The 18,607-nt window shown below is 44.3% G+C and overlaps 1 protein-coding gene across 7 annotated transcripts in view; it reads left to right on the top strand.

The window, feature by feature from the left end:
• Positions 1 to 18,607, top strand: part of sash1a (SAM and SH3 domain containing 1a) — a 162,169-nt gene that overhangs the window by 130,416 nt on the left and 13,146 nt on the right. For 4 of the 7 annotated variants that reach the window (XM_056405755.1, XM_056405759.1, XM_056405761.1 and 1 more), the window contains 10 exons: positions 3,742 to 3,782; positions 4,000 to 4,089; positions 4,185 to 4,297; positions 5,669 to 5,767; positions 10,715 to 10,850; positions 11,331 to 12,307; positions 14,452 to 14,526; positions 14,787 to 14,930; positions 17,131 to 17,263; positions 18,358 to 18,527. In XM_056405755.1, coding sequence (XP_056261730.1) covers positions 3,742 to 3,782; positions 4,000 to 4,089; positions 4,185 to 4,297; positions 5,669 to 5,767; positions 10,715 to 10,850; positions 11,331 to 12,307; positions 14,452 to 14,526; positions 14,787 to 14,930; positions 17,131 to 17,263; positions 18,358 to 18,527 — 1,978 coding nt within the window. The remainder of the gene's footprint in view (positions 1 to 3,741; positions 3,783 to 3,999; positions 4,090 to 4,184; positions 4,298 to 5,668; positions 5,768 to 10,714; positions 10,851 to 11,330; positions 12,308 to 14,451; positions 14,527 to 14,786; positions 14,931 to 17,130; positions 17,264 to 18,357; positions 18,528 to 18,607) is intronic. The other 3 variants (XM_056405760.1, XM_056405762.1, XM_056405756.1) reach the window with 2 other exon arrangements.

Genomic DNA, 18,607 nt, shown 5'->3' with positions numbered 1-18,607 from the left:
TATTCCGACTTTATCTCACAGTGAGTCTAATGTAACAGTTCCACATTTTACCCCTCTCTTCACCTCTGTCACTTCCCTTCTTTCTATCTGTTTCTCTTCCTACAAAGCCTCAAGCTCCATTTTCGGTGTGAAAGTTAGATATGAGGCGCTTTGTATCATCCTTTATCTAATTAACCTAATTTTTAAAGTTTTTATGCTCGGGGACAAAATCTCCATCCTGCCCCTCAGAACCTTTCTTTTTTTGTAATCCATCCTTCACCGCCAGCCCCTCTCCTCTCTGTTACAAAGCCCATTGTCCACTCTCCGCTGTGGTGAATGGGTTGCAGGTAGAGTGATTTATCATGTGCAGGCAGACTGATAGACAAGCCCCCTCCATTCCTCAGACACATTCCTCACAGCCCCGCAAGGGACACGCGTGCACGTTCACACGCACGGACACGGATACCCCCATCATCACCTCTCTGCAGGACAATAGCACCCAGAGGAGATTACCCAGACTTCATCTCGGGGGCTGGGGGGGCTGTGTCACCCCTGCGTCTGTGTGTCTCCTTGTCGCTTTGCTAGCAGGAGGGTGGTGGGCACAGCTCCCATAATTCCTGCTATGCCAGTGATGATAACAGAGCGCTCTCAAAAGGCGGGCGGGTTCAAGCTGGGGACTTCCTGTTTTGAAATGTGATTGATTGGTGGGTATTGTTGACCCACAAGCTTATCAGTGAGGTTAACAGCAGACGTAAATGGAAGGTGGTGAAAGCCCACGCGTGCACAGACACGAGGTACAAATTGTCGATTGTTGGCTCTAACAGGGTTTGTCAGACTACATTTAGTGGCATTTTTGCTACTGGATGTGGAATCCCAGCTCATGCGATTGATAATCAGATGGAAATGTAAGCCATGCCATATGAAGAATTACCTTGTCAGCATCTTTATCACTTTGAGTGTTGCAGCCCTCGTGGAGCTGTTATTTGCTGCTAAGAGTGGACAGTGTTTGTATATGGCAGGAAAATGCTCATACACTTAAAATACACGTTGAGTTTTTTCAACTGTGTCCGTTTCATCTGTATGATTTTCTATTTTCCTGCCATATGACCTTCTGTCTTCCCTTCCATGCGACCTCTGACCTCTTCCATGACCCCTGAAGAGGTCGTCCCTCTGCTCTTCCTGTGGACACTGCCACTGTCGCACAGGGTCGCTGCCTTTCATTGTCTCTACTAGAACACCGGAGATCACCTCGCTCCAGGTGGCCCGCCTTGTAACCACACAGTCACTACACACACGCATACATGTGTGCATTGTTGTGATTTATGCTGAGCGCGGTGAAAACTGCCAGTAAGAGGCAAAAATGGAGACGCGCAGCTGTGTGTCCAAATCATGCTACGTGTCGGTCTATCATCTTTCCTGGACAGCAGCTCAGTCACACAGGATAGGAGTGGTGCCTGAGCATGTGATTTAAATGATAGTTGTCTACGCACTCATCACTCATTCAACTGTCATGCTTTTTTTTTTCCTGATGTAAACTATCTACAGGCTCTATAGTGTGTTTTTCTGTTGTATTGGACCTTTTCTGCATTGTGCAAATAATGCATTTTTCCAAAACATTACTCGCAGTTGCACATCTCTGCAGTAGTACCATATGTTGTGAAGACTCATGCTAAAGCATGAACAGCACTCACAGCTTATCATTCTGAAAATGACTAATGCTTTACATCCCACTCAGCTAACATGCTGTCAGACACAGAGCAAACTTGCACTCGTATAGCTAAGGGCATTAGCCCATTTTTGATTCTGCCTCCTTTCACCAACACTTGTAGCATGTTAATTTGCACAACACAAGAGAGGTATCATGGGAAACAACTTTCACCTGTCCTGCATAGGGTCAACCAAAAGTTAAGATACTGTATTTTATAATAGGCCTTAAAGAGAAAGTTGGCTTCTTATGCTAATGAGATAAAAGCAGTTAAATGTCCCTTACCCAATGCAAAGAGCAGAATTCTAAATAGAAAGGCATGCCAAAGATTTAAGGTTAAACCAATTAAGTTGCCTAGCCGCACAATGCCTGGACTGACACACCCTTTGAAAGACATTCAGACTACTGTGTGAGTGCGTGGATGTGCGTGAGTGCATGCATCTGTGCGCTGCATGGGAGGTTAATTTATAGAGCATTGGGGGAGGGTGGGGGGAAGCGGCGCTGCTACTGAAAAGCTTCTATTGAGTGATTTCTTTTAGCATTAGCTTTGGCCCTAGCCTATCTGAGGGGGGGATGAGCAGAGGGGCAAACCATACAGGCCTCCATTCAATTAGCATCTCATTATGTTGCCATGGCAGCCGGGCTTTAAGCCGCGTGAAGATTTCCCATTGCACCCGAAGAGGGCTGCCATGTCTGAACAAACATATGAACACACCTATATATATATATATATATATATATATATATATATATATATATATATATATATATATATACACACACACACACACACACACACACACACACACACACACACACACACACACACACACACACACACACACACACACACACACACACACACATATATGCAGACACTTGAGAGGGAAGTGACCTGTACATCTCGCTTTGAACCTGTCGCACACTTTCACATTGCTTCACTGGCAGCCACCTGTCTCAGCTGTGTGCTCATGTGCAATTGACTTTCAAATCATAAAGGGTGTGTGACGGTGTGCAAGTAAGAGACAGTAAAAGAGTGAGACAGTTATGCATTTTGATTTACTTAATAGGTCTCTGAGAGTCTCAACTGGACCAATTGGCTGTTCTTATCTCTCCTTTTCCCCCCTTATGATTTATTTCCTTTTAATTGAAAGGATGGAAAAGCTTACAGTGTGCAGCAGCCACCACCACTCACTGTCACTCCCACACTCAGTCACACACAGACACACACAGACACACCTGTAGGGCGTTATCCACAGACATAATCCGTCCTGAGGCTTCACTTCCTCTTTACCGCCTTACTCAGCCCACTTATCCCTATCTGAAAACAAAGTCTCTCTCTCTCTCTCTATCTCTGTGTGTGTAAAGTTTTCTGCAGATACTTTGAACATGAACTGCTGATCCTCAGTTATTTTCCATCTCTCCCTCTCTTATGCCCTCTCTCCCTCTTCTCCCACTCCTCCTCTCTGTCTTCCTCGTGACTTTCTATCCTGTGGAGGGAAGTGGAAACACAAACAGGCTGAGTCTGCCCTGTGGTTTCTCCTCCTCCTCCTCCTCCTTCCCTCTCTCTCCTTCTGTTCTTCTCTTCCTCAGCCCCATACTTTCCCCTCTTCACTTTCATTTGATTGCTGACTCTCTTTCTCTATCATGTTGACATTACTCCTCTCTGTACAGCTTCTGAAACACACTGTATTCCCATCGACTTCATCTTACCCTCTTGTTTCCGCAACAGGGGTGTCATTGTCTCCTCTCCTCTCCTCTCCTCTCCTCTCCTCTCCTCTCCTCTCCTCTCCTCTCTTCCACCTTCTGCCTCTCAAGCCTCAGGAACCTGGTTTGTTATCACTAAAGTACCACCACTGACCCCAAGTGGTGACTAGACAAATCTGCAACTCCACTCCCAAAAACTGTGCGTGATGTTTATGCTGAAACATAGTCGGTGTGCTTTGAAGGGCTGTGGTTGACGGAGACGAGAAACTTGATGGTAATGTGTGAAAGTAAAAATGGAAATTTGCATTTTTCTAATGTTGATTCTTTTTGTCTTTACTTTTTTTGTCTAGAATGCCCCTGCACAAGTCCAGCTCTGAAGATGGATCTGGAGGTGAATAGAGATGCATTTTCATGTTTTATCGGTTGCTGTTCCCTATAAGATAAGGATAATTATTTATTGGGTGAGACTAGGCCAGACAAATGTAAGGGTGATAGCTTATTGTTGTAAGAAATATAGGGGATGGTCTATACACGTACAACACAAACTGTGTAGTTGAGTATCAGGTGTGTGTTGCCTCCTGTGAGACTGATCCTTCCCTCCTTCTCAGGCAAATGGGACAACAAGAAGAAAAACAAATCTTTTTGGCAGAACTTCCGCAAGTCTCAGCATAAACCTGTCATGCGACAGACATCCAAAGGTTTGTGTGGCACCCATTTACCAGATCTGCTTTACCGAGTAGATGTCGTTTCGTTATTTGACCTTCTGCCATTCGCTCTTTACCCCCCCTGTCAGGAGAGGACATTGGTTACGTGGCCAGTGAGATCACCATGAGCGATGAAGAGCGAATCCAGCTGATGATGATGGTGAAAGAGAAGATGATCACCGTAGAAGAAGCTCTAGCTCGGGTAGGAAACTCCACTGACCTCCTGTTTCATCGTTTGCACCTTCCAATCCACATGACCCCCCCCCCCCAGGACTACTGGTGTGAAGCCTCCTTCAACCTCCCCAGATCCCTTCACCTCCTCCTGGATTAGCTTCCAGCCTTTTCCCCCCCTTCTTTATATTCCCACCATTTAGCACTAGTTTACTAAAATGACTCACTCTTACTAACCCCACAAAGACCCACATTTTAACCCTGCATTGTCCTCTTTATACACACACACACACACACACACACACACACACACACACACACACACACACACACACAAACTCCAGTTCAGAGGTTCAGGAGTTTGGGGATCTTAGGGTGTGAGCTCTTGGAGTGTGTGTGGGTGTGCTGATCAGTTCATACTTGCGGGGGTTGGCGGTCATAGTAACTCCATAGCCCCATCTGTTGGGGTGATGCACTGGTGCATTGTGGTTTTTCTCTCTAGGTTGACATGGTGGATAATTATTTGGCTTTCCTTTCAATTTCCCTACACTTTCTTTTTTGGTCTGATATTCAGACAATTTCTTTTGATTGTTCTTTCTATTTTTTTTATTTGCCCTACTACTTCTTCTTTCTTTATTTTCCCTCCTTCCATTCTGTCACCTTATGTAATGCCTTGCACATGGGTAGCATGACTGTCCAGCAGCATTTCAGCACTGGATTGCTCTCCACAAGGCAGACATTAATTATCCCCCTACAGTTCTCCTGTTTTTGTTTTTTTTCCCGGAACTTTCATGGTCTATCAGCCAATGGCTTGATCTCAGCTTCTCTGTCTAGTGATTGATACTCAGTGAAACCAATCAATAATCAGCCTGTGTGGATCGATTTTTTGAAATGTTTTTGTGGTTGTGTGTGGTTGTGTGTGGTGGTGTGTGTATCATCATATTGTTTTTGTTTTTTTTTGTTTGTTTTTTGTCAATATTGTAGTATGTAGTATCTGTCCAGGGATGTAGTGGACTATAAACTCAATCATATTGAATACTCTTATTTACAGAGCAAAGATTGAAGAAGTAAGATTTATGTCTGCTCAGAAGAGCAGTTATAAATCTTCATGGCAAAAGTCATACCACGCATAAAAACTTTACTGTATAGTGACATTTTGAAATATGAATGCTTTGCCTAAAAATATAGTGGACTTTTATTTTGATAATTGCTTGCATGATAAACAGCAAACTCAGCGGTACAGTATACACTTTCTACGTACCACTACACCACTGGTTGAGTCCTTCTGTTCTGTGTGTGCGCCTGTGTGTCCGTGTAAATTCAGAGATGTGGCATGCTGGGTGAGAGTGGGTGGCCCCGACCTGTTCCTCTGCCTCTCTCTAAACTCTTCTTCTCCACGTAGCTGAAGGAGTATGAGCGCAACAGACAGTCCAGCAGTACTGACACTGCAGAGTGGACTGATGGATCTGCACCCAATCTAAACCAGTCCTCAAACTGCAACGTAAGTACACCCCTACCCCCCCCCCCCAACACCCCAAAAACCCTGACCCTTCCCCTTTACTCTACCTCTCGTAACACTCTCACCTCGACCACTCTCACCTTTGAGTTTGATTTTTCAGCCGAGGGGTTGTGAAGGAGGACGGCCATTGTTGTTTCGACGTTTGTGTGCATGGGTGTGTGTGTTTGTGTTAATCCAAATGTTAAGAACTGTAACCTTAACTACTGTTCTTAGCTTGATGTCTAGACTTTGAATATGATCCACCTGTAGACTTCCCTTTTCAATATAATTGCATAAACCACTGTTTAACTTTTATCTTGCCTCCCTCTCTTCTTCCTTTTCTTTATCTGCCCTTCTCTCTCTGCTCTTTATCCATTAGCCAAACCACAATATATCCGCCTCTGCACATACATTCTCTCCACCATGTCATGTGCATCCTAATAAGATGGGTGTTCCCTCTGAGAATCTTGCCTCATTGCTTACTTCGGTTTTATTACGCAATGTTGCGAGTCCTCTTCCATGTTTTATTCATCAAGTTAATTCTGCCATGTGCTCATTTGAAATTTGTCCCAACAAAATCATAATTGGCTCCTGTAGTGACAAGGTAATTGTCTCCTTGGAATTTAAGATCAGGTCCGTTTCCATCAATCAGTTGTAATTGTAACTTGCAGAAAGCCAAGTGGAGAGTCGGACAAAATCCAGCCAGAACCTCTTGTGGCATAAGCGCTTGTTAGTATTGATTTTGTCAGCTGCGATCCTTGGAGTGAAAGCCTCCAAATCTCCCCAGTAACCTTTTTAAATGAGTCAAGACCTTTGAGGATACTTCATGTTGTGAAGTTGGTCCCGTAACGGATGCCATGAGTTGTGGAGTTGGAGCTCAGACAATCACAGCCTGTTGGATCTAGTTCGGTGTTTGTTGACAATCACTTAGTTCTTTCTGTTGTATCTATGTTTGCATATGCTACAGTTGTTTCCTCCCCCCCATTTTAAATGTAGGCCAGCTATGAAGCAGATTCAGGACTCACAGTGGTTATGGGTTTTTCTTTTTGACTAGTTCTGTAATATATGGCATCACATGGGAAAAGCATGCAGTCATACAGAGTCACACTCTGACCCAGTTTTATATAGGAAATGAGTTTATCCAAACACAAAAATTCCAAGTATTCTGAAAATAACTTCCTGCACATGTGTATTATTGCTATTTTGGAATGTGTTACTAATTCCCAGCTACAAAGCACTGACATTTTCTAAAAGCGATCTCTATCTCTTGCATATACTTTTATTCTTTTTTCGTAACTGAATGCATGTGCATTTCATGTCCTCGTTGGTAAAGTAATTGGAAGGTTGACCCTACAGCCTTTAGACAGATATGCTTCGATCCTTGCCAGGGTTGCATCTCCAGAATCACAGTTTCTTTCAAGAGTATGAATATGCTTTCACTGCAGATGTGCTTGACTTTTACGCATTCACAGCTGCCCCTGTTCCTCTTCAACTTGAAAGTAATCTATGGTTTACATTCTTAAACACCAGGACATCAGATCTAAACGGCTGTTTCTTACTGTAACTGAATCATTAAATCCACGAATAAGGACAAATGCAGAATAGTTCTCTCACATCACCACTGGTCCCTATTGAATGCTTCTTCTGGTTGGTTAATTGATGATTTCCTTCCATATGAAAAACAGCTTAATTATACCATAGATAACCTCAGCTCTGGTTCTGTCTGCTGTCTGGCTCGCTCATGTGGGTGTGTGAATTGTGCATGAGTTTGCTGATCATCTCATCAGTCTGTTAACCCTCGCATTACCCCCTCTGCTGCCAGCTGCTCACTTCCTGTGGCAAGAGGATTGATCGATTGGGGGGTTTTACAGGACAGGGGAGAGGATGAAGACTTACTGAAGGAGGATTGTGTAGAGGAACACACAGATTGGCTCTGGAGGCTGTGAACAAATGCAAGTGCTGGAGGCAGAGAGGAAATAAGGGAGAGAGAGAGAGTTAAGATAAAGAATACCCTCAGGGCCAGAAAAGGGGGGGGGGGTATATCTCCCCTTGCCCCAAGTTCCAAAATTGGCCACTACAGGAAAAATTTCTTCTCTACAGGGGCCTCTATTGGTGTCACATGTTGCCCCCTTTCCCCTATAATGAATGGAATTAGGTCATTCACAAATTCAAATAGTAACAGTTCTGTGTGCCTGTATTCTATCTATATGCAGACATGTGAATATACAGTACATATGTGTGGCTGACTTGTTTGCAATAAGCAATTCTTTGACTGCTCTGTCCCTTTTTCTCTGATGCTGTGTTTCCCCGGTCTGCCCCCCCCTACCCGACGATCGGAACCCACATTCCAGGGCTGGCCATTAGCGATGTGGGGGCCAGGGCAGGGTCAGAGGGGCTCAAATGATGGGATTGTTCTCCATGCACAACACGCCTTTTCTCTGCTAGCTGTGCGGCACGGCTCTTCCAAACAGTCCCTCATTCCTCTGAGCTGAATTCACTAACAGGCTGCGTCTGTATCTGCCAGCATGTGCACAGGGGCACAGATATTATTTTGGATCGTGCATGCGTGAGAATGTGGTTGGCACACGATGGATTTGCTGGACTTGCGCTTGCTAGCCCGTTGTATATTAACACTGGAAGTGCTACCCTGCTGTTTTAAACTAAGGTGGTAAGTTTTAAGGCACATTGTTGCACTTAACTTTCTGTATCAGATTTTCTTTTGGGTTTGTCCTGTTCAGTTTTTGTGGCACAGAACGAGCAGAAAGATTTTGGTGTGCGCTGTAAGGATGTTGGATTATAGTTTTCTAAGTTTAAGGGCACCTTCCAAATTGTGGGAACGGTCGTCAAGGTAATTTGTGAAGTGAAACGGCAGTTATGGTGGAGGAATTGCTGCTTTGACCTTGTTTTTGATGGCGGCCTTTCAGCCCTTCTTGATTCATGGCCTCATATGTTTGAGTTTCTTTCTGTGTTTCTCTGTCTCCCCTCCGGTCATTTGCATGGATGCTGTTTCTCAGGGCTGGGTGAGGACGAATATGTCACTGTCACCTCTTTATCTTCTCCTGTTCTTTTTCCTCCTTCTGTCACACATGCAATTGAAGAAATCATGAGGGGGTTAACTGCTAAATCACTCAGGCGGTTGTGTTATCCTCCAAATGACCTCATATGACACACTGTTTTTTGGGTTTTTTTTTTTTACACTTCTCAAGAATAGTGGTTTATAGGAACCAAGACCCAGGAGTCGACTCCAGTCCAACCTTTGGTGGGTTCACTCATCTCACAGTCTCTCTGCTGCCTCTTTTATCAATCCTCAAGGACACAGACTTGTTATTACACTACATTCTTCGAAGCTATTACACTCTAGCATCGTCCAGGGCAAATGGAAATTTAAAGGAATCACCACAGCGGCCAGAATTGTGTGGTTGACTTGAGGGATTGTCGGGGACAATTGGGCTGAGGGGTAGTGGAGCTACGGGTTTTCAGAGCCTATTTCTGCGGTTCGTCAGAGGCCGGATGAATGGCTGTGCCCCAGCTCTGGTCTGCTGCGCCAACATGACAGAAATCCTAAACGTTGATCATGCACCTCTGAAGGTGGTTAAGTGATGGCAGAAAGGGGGGGGGGGGGGGGGTCAGCGTGATAGAATGGACTTTGTGATGCTGCACTGATAACTATATATTGTTTTCTTTTCCAACTGCGGGTTTGTAACACTCACACGTCTGCAGGAATCTAAAGGTCATAATGTTGCTCTGGTTGTGTGGTGCCATCAAGGATTTGCGGACAATGTCAGATTTGTTGGCTTCAACCGAGCCACAGTTGTTAACATCATCCCCACTGTAGGTCAGCAGCCTCTGAGCCAGGCCTAAACTCAACAACAGCTAGAAAGTGGTTTCTTGCTTGTTAGCTTTAGAGCTGCAGGAGGAGACTGTGTTTTATCAGACAGAGAAGAGCTAAGCCTGCAGGCCTGCTCTGTCTAGTGATGTGTGTGTGCGTGCGTGCGTGCGTACACACGCGCATGTATGCATGAGTGTCCCTCTGCAAGCGATGCAGTCAACCTCGACCATGGAACTGGCAGTGTGTGAGAGAGGTGGTGTTGCTGTGGAAACCAGTAGCAAAATAGGAGCAAATTAAGTTGTTTGAGCTCCATGATAATTATGGTGGTTTCTGCCAGACAATCTTTACGCCAAAGCTCAGCTCATCACCACCATCACATCGAGGCTGCAGCAAGAATGTGCATACACACATGGAGCTGAGGGAGTTTTTCTGCGGGTATGTGTGTTGAGGCTCAGTGGGAATAGGGCTTGTGCTGTACGTGTGTGTGTGTGTGTGTGTGTGTGTGTGTGCGCGCGTGCGTGCGTGTGAGTGATGAAACTGTTAGCGACTTCATTATTCTATCTCTTTTCCACTCCACTACCACTGTGCAGAGAGTTTAGATGCAGAGAAAAAAAAAACACCAAGATGCTGACACCCATAACATGCGACCAGTGTCCTTTCATTTCCTCTGGAGTAAACGGTCTCTGAAGGGAACATCATCAAATAGACCGTTTATTGTAAGACTCACTGTGCCATTCAGTTATACCCTTTTTTTTTTTTTTTTTTTTTAAATTACTGTCATCTGGTTCATTATTTCAGTGCATTTTTTTTCTGTTTGCTATGTATATGAATTTCACACAATGCAGTCCTGCAGTCCTCCATTTCTCACCTCACTAACTTCGACTCCATTCTAAAAAACGCTCCCATCTGTTGCATTATAACAGCGTCTCAAAACATATTCGTCAAAGTTTGTTTTATTTTCTCACTACATTTTATATCAAAATAATTCAAAACAAAACCATACATTTCTGTAATCTCTGCTTTCATGAAATGCTTGCGCTGAACTGGACAGAAGACTTTTCCCAGCTTGACTGTGTGTCCCTTTTATTATATCATCCCTCCCTCTTTGTCTCTCCCACCAGTCTCGTGAACAGTCAGACGATGAGCAATCGGAGGACTCTGTGAAGTTCAAACGGCTTCACAAACTGGTTAATTCAACACGCCGAGTCAGGAAAAAACTCATCAAGGTGGAAGAGGGCAAGAAACATGGCTCTGAAGGTTTGTAACCCTCAGATGGTGAATTCCTTTGATTGTCTCACAGCTCAACATAGTTTAAATCTGTCGTCAGCATTTCTTTTTCAGTTTATCAGTCAGTTAATGTTCATGTGTTGTGTTTCCCAGGCACATAAAGGTCATGGTTTTAGGCTTCATGCTTCTACTGTATACAAATGTCAACACTGCTGGTATTACTTTTTAGAATTTTATGTTTAAAATCAGTTTGAATTGATCTGTTGGTTCTCACTAAAAAGAAGTTAAAGTTCAATCATAGTAAAAGTTGTGTTTTTGGAAATTTATAACGCGTGTCTTTTTTTTGCCAATGTATTACATTCTTTGCCTGAAACTCAGACTTGAAGAATGTGTTTTGAAATGTTTGCTGGCGAGCTGTGGTTTGGAAATCCACAGATGGGTCATGGGACTGCACAGAATCTAATGTCTAAATCCTGAGTAGCAAACTAGTGATGTTTCTGTCTTGTTTAGATTTCCTGAATCTGGAGGCACCTCCCACCTGTGAGGACAACACAGCTCTGTACACAGGGGTACTAAAGAAGCCCCCTTTGCCCCAGGAGGCCTCTCTGCCCTCCCTCACCCAGGATCAACTCTCCCTCGACGGAGACACAGACAGTCTGACCACCTCCCCTTCCTCCAGCAGCTTGGACACCTGGTCCGGACACAAGCTGGTCAAAACCTTCAGTAAGTCTTCCAGTACCCACGGCCTCATCCGGCCCCCCAGGAGAACCCCGGTCAGCTCTGGTGGCCTGGGAGGTTCCATCTCCGGCGTTGGAGGTAGTGGCTCTTCCTTCTCGGAGTTGGATGGCTGTGGATTGGACGACGAGGGGAAACTGTCACGCTCCACTACCGACAGCGAGATGCGGAAGGCCCTGGGCTCCATCTCCCATGGGGTAAGTAACAACGAGGCCCTCTACGCTTACTATGGCCTCACCAAACCTCGTCCCAAACCCCATGCCCAGTCTCGTTTCCTGATCTCCCTGGATGACGGTCCACAAGGCAGCCCTAAACACCAAACTGCCAACCGGCACCATGGCAGCTGGACACACCGGAAACCTGACCCCAACTACGCTTACTCCACCAAGCACCTACTGTACCAGCGCTCGCGCAATTCCAAGACCCCTGTCTCCCCTCTGTCTGTCACCCCCTCCTCCCCCGCCCGCTGTGATGTAGCCAAATCAAAGGGTTTTGGAAGTGGGGGAGGGGGCTGGGTGTTTCCCTCTCGCAGGCTGCGTGGTCGAACAGCAGTCAGTGAGCTGAACATCACCTATGTGGTAGAACGGAGCCTGTACGGTCACCTCAACTGGGCCCAGCTGGTCCGCCCAGTTACCCTCAGCCGCGCTGAGCGCCGCTGTCTGTTGGAGGAGGACCGCGAGGCGGACAGGAAGTGGGCGGCCAGTGTGGACCGCTGCACCAAGCGTGTGCTCTTGCGGATCCAGCAGAAGTCTGTGAGTTTGGACCATGAGGTTCAAATCGACCGCCTCGTGTGAGCAGGACTCGGTGTACTTCAAAGTTGCAGAATAGCTCAGAGGTTACAATAGAAGGTGCAGCAGACATACACAACACAACACACGAAGCATGTCGACTTATTTAGTTAATGACGTCTGTGTGACAAGTCAGAAAGTAGCGCAGCTCATGTACTGAAAACGTCAAGAACCAGCCTATCACAGACCTATCTGCCCTCAGAGGAATGGTATCTTCCCTGACCTTTAAGTGAATGCCTTTGGCTTCAAACCTTTTTCTTTCAGCTGAAAATGAAATGATTATGGAATGTGCAGTGCCCCACTTGGGAGGTTAAGTCACAGCAGAGGTTTTATAAGTGCCTTTTATAAATGTCAGATCCCTGAAGAACACATGCACTCGCACAGTCACGCTGATCCCTGTGGGCAGAGGAGATGCTATACGAGCTCGGAGGAGCTCATTCTTTGAACTGCACAGCACGTAGCCTCAGAGACGTACTCAGTGAATGGCCTTATTAAGTCGAGATCAGTGACAGATGTGTCTTTACGCTGATCAACTTTCAAATTGATCTTGTAAGGCTTAGCAGAGCAATTAAAAAAAAGTGGATTCAGCAGACAAACAGGTGAACTACATGTACTAATACATATTCATACCTCAGTGAATATAAAAGGCCAAATTTTTAATGTTAACAAGCATGAAAAAGGTCTGGTTGCATCGCAAGTACCGTACTCGTTCCCCCACATATAACCTGTGTGAATCAATACAAGTAGTGACAGATACTCTAGGCGGTGTTATAGAGGAGCTATCCTGCAGCTTTGAGGGTACCTGAATCCTATCGTGTACTAGTGAAATCACTGGAGGTCGTTCTCATCCAGAAACTCTCCGAATCCACTGTTTCTGTTGTTGCTTTTCGTTTCTTTTTTCTTTTTTGGCCCGTGCCTCTATGGTTGCAGATATGATTTTTTATTTTTTATTTTTTGGTAGTTTTTCTTTTCTTATAATTAAATCCGAAAGACATTTATTTCTGGGTGCATGTCCATTCCATCAAGCATCGCCATTACATTCAGAACAGTTCTTTTTGGACGTCTCTTCAAACATGTTTGTTCTCCAAACTGTGCTTTTCCTGGGAAGTTGTGATGTGGACTGCAGCTGTGGACATCTAATATAGAAACTATTTTCTTAATGTGCAAGTTCTTTGCACCCGGGTTCATCCAGGGTTTGTGGGAGTCTAGTCGAGTAGTTTAGAAGTTTTTTTTTTTTTGAAGCAAAGGAGAAATGCCACCAAGTACCCCACAGGAACCGAGGGTTTGCTTTTGGCAGAAGACGCTTGATGTGCATGTCTGTGTCTACATGTTTGTGTGTGACCTACTGCAGAGCTTGGGAGGGATTCAAAATGTCAAAGCCAATTTAGTGATAAGGTCCTGGATCTCTTCTCCTCTCATGTCATAGTTCCTCTTTGTGTCTACCCCTTATTTTGCTGTCAACCTCTAAAGTCAAGAAGAAAAAAAATCTTCCATATCACCCTGTCCTCTCAGCAGAACCATTTTGCTCTGTCTGAAAATGTTTCTTGTGAGAATAACGTATTGGCGGCTCTAAGCAACCAGCCTAAATGTTGTGCATGTTAGCATACTAAGCCCAGCTTTGCATTTGTCATAATTAACCACAAAATGAATTGCATCAGGCTGCGCTGCAATTAATATACATTCACTTGTAAAAGTACGATTTTTATATTTTAGCTTGGCCACATCAAGTAAGGTTAATTTTGTCCAACATTTTCTCCAGGGGATTCAAGTTTTAAAGCCCATGAAGCAACTTGTTGGAGCCGACTGTGAGCCCTCCATGGTCAATATAACAGCTCATTTGCCTAGGACCATGCAGTAATTTTAAAGAGGAGCTCATATAACAGTTTGTGTTACATCATGTCTGTTGGCTGTCCACAGTCCCATATGACATCATGCCCCCACATATGTACAAACCATATACCCATGTTCATTAATCAAACTGTTGCCCGTGTCGTGTCATGCCAAGCATGAATCATCGTGAGTTGACCCTCGATGGTTGTGGATGGGGAGCTCCTGTAACGCCACCTTCTGAGTGTAACTCATTTGATTGTATTTTGGCTCCTCCGCAGAGAACGTGCAGCTTCGGAGGCTTTGACCTGTCCAACCGTTCGCTCCATGTGGTCAACACAGGCTCGGAGGCCAATGTAAGTGCTGGCAGCTTGTAAAATAAGAAGAGGCTGTGAGGGGCACGAGCTGAACTCCCGTCATACTAAATCCCCCTTTCTCCTCTGTCTTCTGCCTTGCTTTGACCCCCCCCCCCTTGCCCTGCCCTTTTGTCTTGTCCTGTTCAACCTCCCCTGATTCCGCCCCGTCTCTCCTCATCTCTCTTTCTCTCTCTCTCTGTTATCCTGCCTCTCTGTCCATCCTTTTCTGCCCTGCCTTTCCTTCTTTCTTCAAATCGCAGAATAAAGAACAGGAGGCTATTTACAGAGAAGTGGTGAAGTCCCCCACTACGTCTCGGATCTCACTGGGCAAGAAGGTCAAGTCGGTCAAGGAGACGATGAGGAAACGCATGTCGAAGAAGTACAGCAGCTCCTTGTCTGAGCAGGTTAGACATGCACACACACATACACACACACACAGACACACTTTTTTGAATCCTGTATTGTTAGAAAGCTCAGGTAACTTTGAACATTACACAATCTCCCTTGTTTTTAGGGCAAGTCATGTATAAACAGTCAAACCTTAACTTTGTTTAAAAAGCAGCGGCGAACGCGTAAATGGTCCCGCAAATCTATACAATATGTGTTTAATCCTGGACACAGGCGAGCCAGGCACAGCTGTAAAGACGTAAAAGCTGCCCATGTTCTGCAAACATTTAGAGGAAGTTTTGCAGTGTGTAAGCCACATACTCTGTCCACAGGCTGTGAGTGGGCGGGAGTATTTGTGTTAGTTACAGAATAAACACAGAGCACTGAAACACACACACACACACACACACACACACACACACACACCGTCTCTCTCTCTCTCTCTTTCTCTCTCTGCTGTGCTGTGCTGTCCCGGGGCCCAGTCAGTAGGGTGGAGTGTGTGGTTCATGTTGAGCTCATGCAGTGATGCAAGTGTCCCCTAGGCTTGTTGTTAGGAAATGGAGACTTAAAGTGTGAGAGTGTATAATGGCTGTCTAATCTGCTCTGGCCTAATTTTTTCTGGGCATCCAGTGGCACCACCGGTGGCCTCGCCAGCCCTGCAGTTTGATGTCGCCCAACGAAATATGTCATTAATGTGGAGTTCAGCATCTGTCCGTCATGGTGGTCCTCAACGCTGTGACCCACATATCCTGGCATGAGTCATAGAGCCCTTTGGTTGGGAAAGAGCAAAGGAAATTTAATTACCATGTCACAATGTCTCAACCATGGTCATTTTATAGGCCACAATGCCACCTAGTGGATTACTGAAACAGTAGTGGCATCTTGATGCATGTTGTTGCTTCATCATTAGAGACTTCAAAGGAGATCTGGAAAGATTTTAAATCAATTTAAAGTTTAAACAAACAATATGAGTTGTTTAATTTATGCAAAACAATCATTTGGCACATATCATGTAACTTAGGTCAGTTTAAATGGTGTTATTACTTCCATAATTTGATGGAATTCCTGCTGAAGTAAGTTGTTCCATCAGGACATTAGACGGTGAGGGATCAAGTTTTAGTGGATGTCAGTTATTGCTGAAAAGAAAAAGCTTTTTATTTTTAACGACTTTATTTGGTTGGACATTTTTGTTGCCCCTACTAGTGCAGCTTGACTTCACCACATAAAGGCAACGTGTTCACACTTTTTCAAGTATGTCTTAATACAATAATCGTATGGACAGTGAAAGTGTTATTGTCCCCTGTCGCTGTTTCTGTTCATTCTGGCTGCGAAGGAATCCAGTGGAGATGATGGGGAACGAAACCCACAGTCCGTGTGAAAATGAGTTCAGCTGAAGTTAATGAGGCTTCAGTTTGACTTACTATGCTGAACTCAGCAAGGAAACGCTGTCAATGGAAACAAAAAGAAGTTTTTGAACTTAAAAAGAATTTAACTTATAAAAATGCCATCTTTAGTTGATCTAATTGAGATAGCTAAAGCCTCATGTAATCAGAGAAGCTTTAGCAGTCATTCCCAGACAGACCGAGGACTTTGGATGTTTTTCCTCATCACTTATATTTAAATAGGAACCGATCTCTGTACAGTGTGTATGGAGAGGAGAAACCGTTTCAGTGTTAATGTGAGGACGTGAGTATTGTTTTAATGCAGACTTGAAGAATTGTGAACTTATTCTTTAAGACATACTGTTTTTTTCAGAAGGTTCAGGTGCTAATATTATGAGGTCTTTAAATGAAACAAAAAAGGATCTTTGCGCCATAGAAATATCAGGAAAAAATAAAACATTTTAGGAAGAAAAAGCCTCCAGAATTTGTATGTTTTTAATAACTGTTCAAATTTGAACTGATGGATAAATCTCATTCATGCTTAAAGCTGAGTTTTATATGTGTCCATCTGTTTTAGACATCAATAAGGGTAAAAAAAGAAAAAAAAATACCCCTCGGTTTTAACCACCACCTCCACCTATGATATTCATCCCTCCCTCTCTCTCTCTTCCATCGTTTCCCCTATGTCAACCTCCTAACCACACTGTCCCATCCCTCACATCTTCTCCTCTCTTAACTGTACAACATTTCCTTTGTGTCCGTCCCTTGTGTGCTTTCATTACCCATCCTGCATCACCCACCCCCTCTCTCTCTCTCGCTTTTTTTTGTCTTTCAGTCCAGTCCGGATGGAGCCCCCGGTTCCCCTCAGTCCCCTCAGCCTGAAACCGACTCTCTGGAGAAGCCGAAGCTTAAAGCTGGAGGCTCAGTGGAAAGTCTGCGTAGTTCACTCAGCGGACAGAGTTCAATGAGTAAGACAAGAACCATTGTTTTAGAAAAGGCATGCTTGTTTTTATCAGGGCTTTTTGTTTTTTGACTTTGTGTATATGAGAAAAAGTTTTTTTTTTTTGCTTTCACAAAACCAGTACTTCACACCACTCTCTCTCGATTTTACTCAATACTTTGACAGTTTGTGAAGCACATAAACAGGATTATACTTGCCGTTTAGTTCTAGCAATGCATCATTGTATAGCTCATGTAAACATCTCGTATATAAGTGAAGGCAATCTAAAGATTTAAATGGATTAAAATAGCCTGATTTGAGCAATGCGTAACACTAGATGGTGCTCATCACATTTCCTGTTTGCACTTGTGTATTTCAGATACAGACTCAACCTTCATGCTGCCTCTGGCATTAAATGTTTTTTTTGTTTGTTTTTTTTTTTTTTTTGTGGCATGATCTCTCTCTTGATCACACCCAGTCCCACCAGCTGCCTCGTGCGCTGTGATCTCAGAGCGTTTTCCAAGTGTGTTTTGATCTCGCAGGTCATCTTATCTAATTACATCTTATGATTACTTCAACCTGGTATTTCCGTCACATCTTTTGTGGATACATTTTTCAAGTTGAGAGTGAATTGAAGACTTGGCCGACTCGCAGTGATTCAGAGCCATAGAACACGCACACAAACATGCGAGCAGACAGGCAAACATACGGTAATAATTAGGTAGGAAGTCTTGCCTCTCCGATTCCCACACGTCGACATGATTTCAGCCTTCAGTCTTCCCCTCAGACGCTGAGGAAAATATGCTGCAAACACTCTGCTTCACCCAGGACATGCAACACAACTGTTACACTCCTCACTCTTACTTCCACAGAAACTGAGAAAATACAATTATAAAATAAAATCAATGTAGTCTTTGAATAGTGTATCTAGCCTTGTGAAACTCCTTGATACAGACATCCTTTTAAACAGTGATGATGAAGAGATGTTTTGAAGAAAGCTTCAGTCAGATTTGGACTGTTTTGATGATATAACAGAATCCTTTTTTTTGTGAAATTGTTAATATTTATACACAGTCATTTTATAGCTCATGTGCACATTCGCTTGTGTGTCTTTGTGTCCAGGTGGTCAGACAGTGAGCACCACCGACTCGTCGGCCAGTAACAGAGAAAGTGTGAAGTCGGAGGACGGTGATGACGAAGAGCCGCCTTACAGAGGACCGTTCTGCGGACGTGCCCGAGTCCACACCGACTTCACCCCCAGCCCCTACGACACAGACTCCCTCAAACTGAAGGTAAAACACGTTATGGTTATGCACACCTGGTTCCTATTCACTTGTGTGCAAATTCAATAGCCACAGCCTTTAATCTCTGG

Source organism: Seriola aureovittata, chromosome 19, assembly GCF_021018895.1.
Source record: "Seriola aureovittata isolate HTS-2021-v1 ecotype China chromosome 19, ASM2101889v1, whole genome shotgun sequence".
Taxonomy (NCBI): Eukaryota; Metazoa; Chordata; class Actinopteri; order Carangiformes; family Carangidae; genus Seriola; species Seriola aureovittata.
Note: the sequence above shows the minus strand (reverse complement) of the source record. Positions and strands in the feature narration are given on the sequence as shown.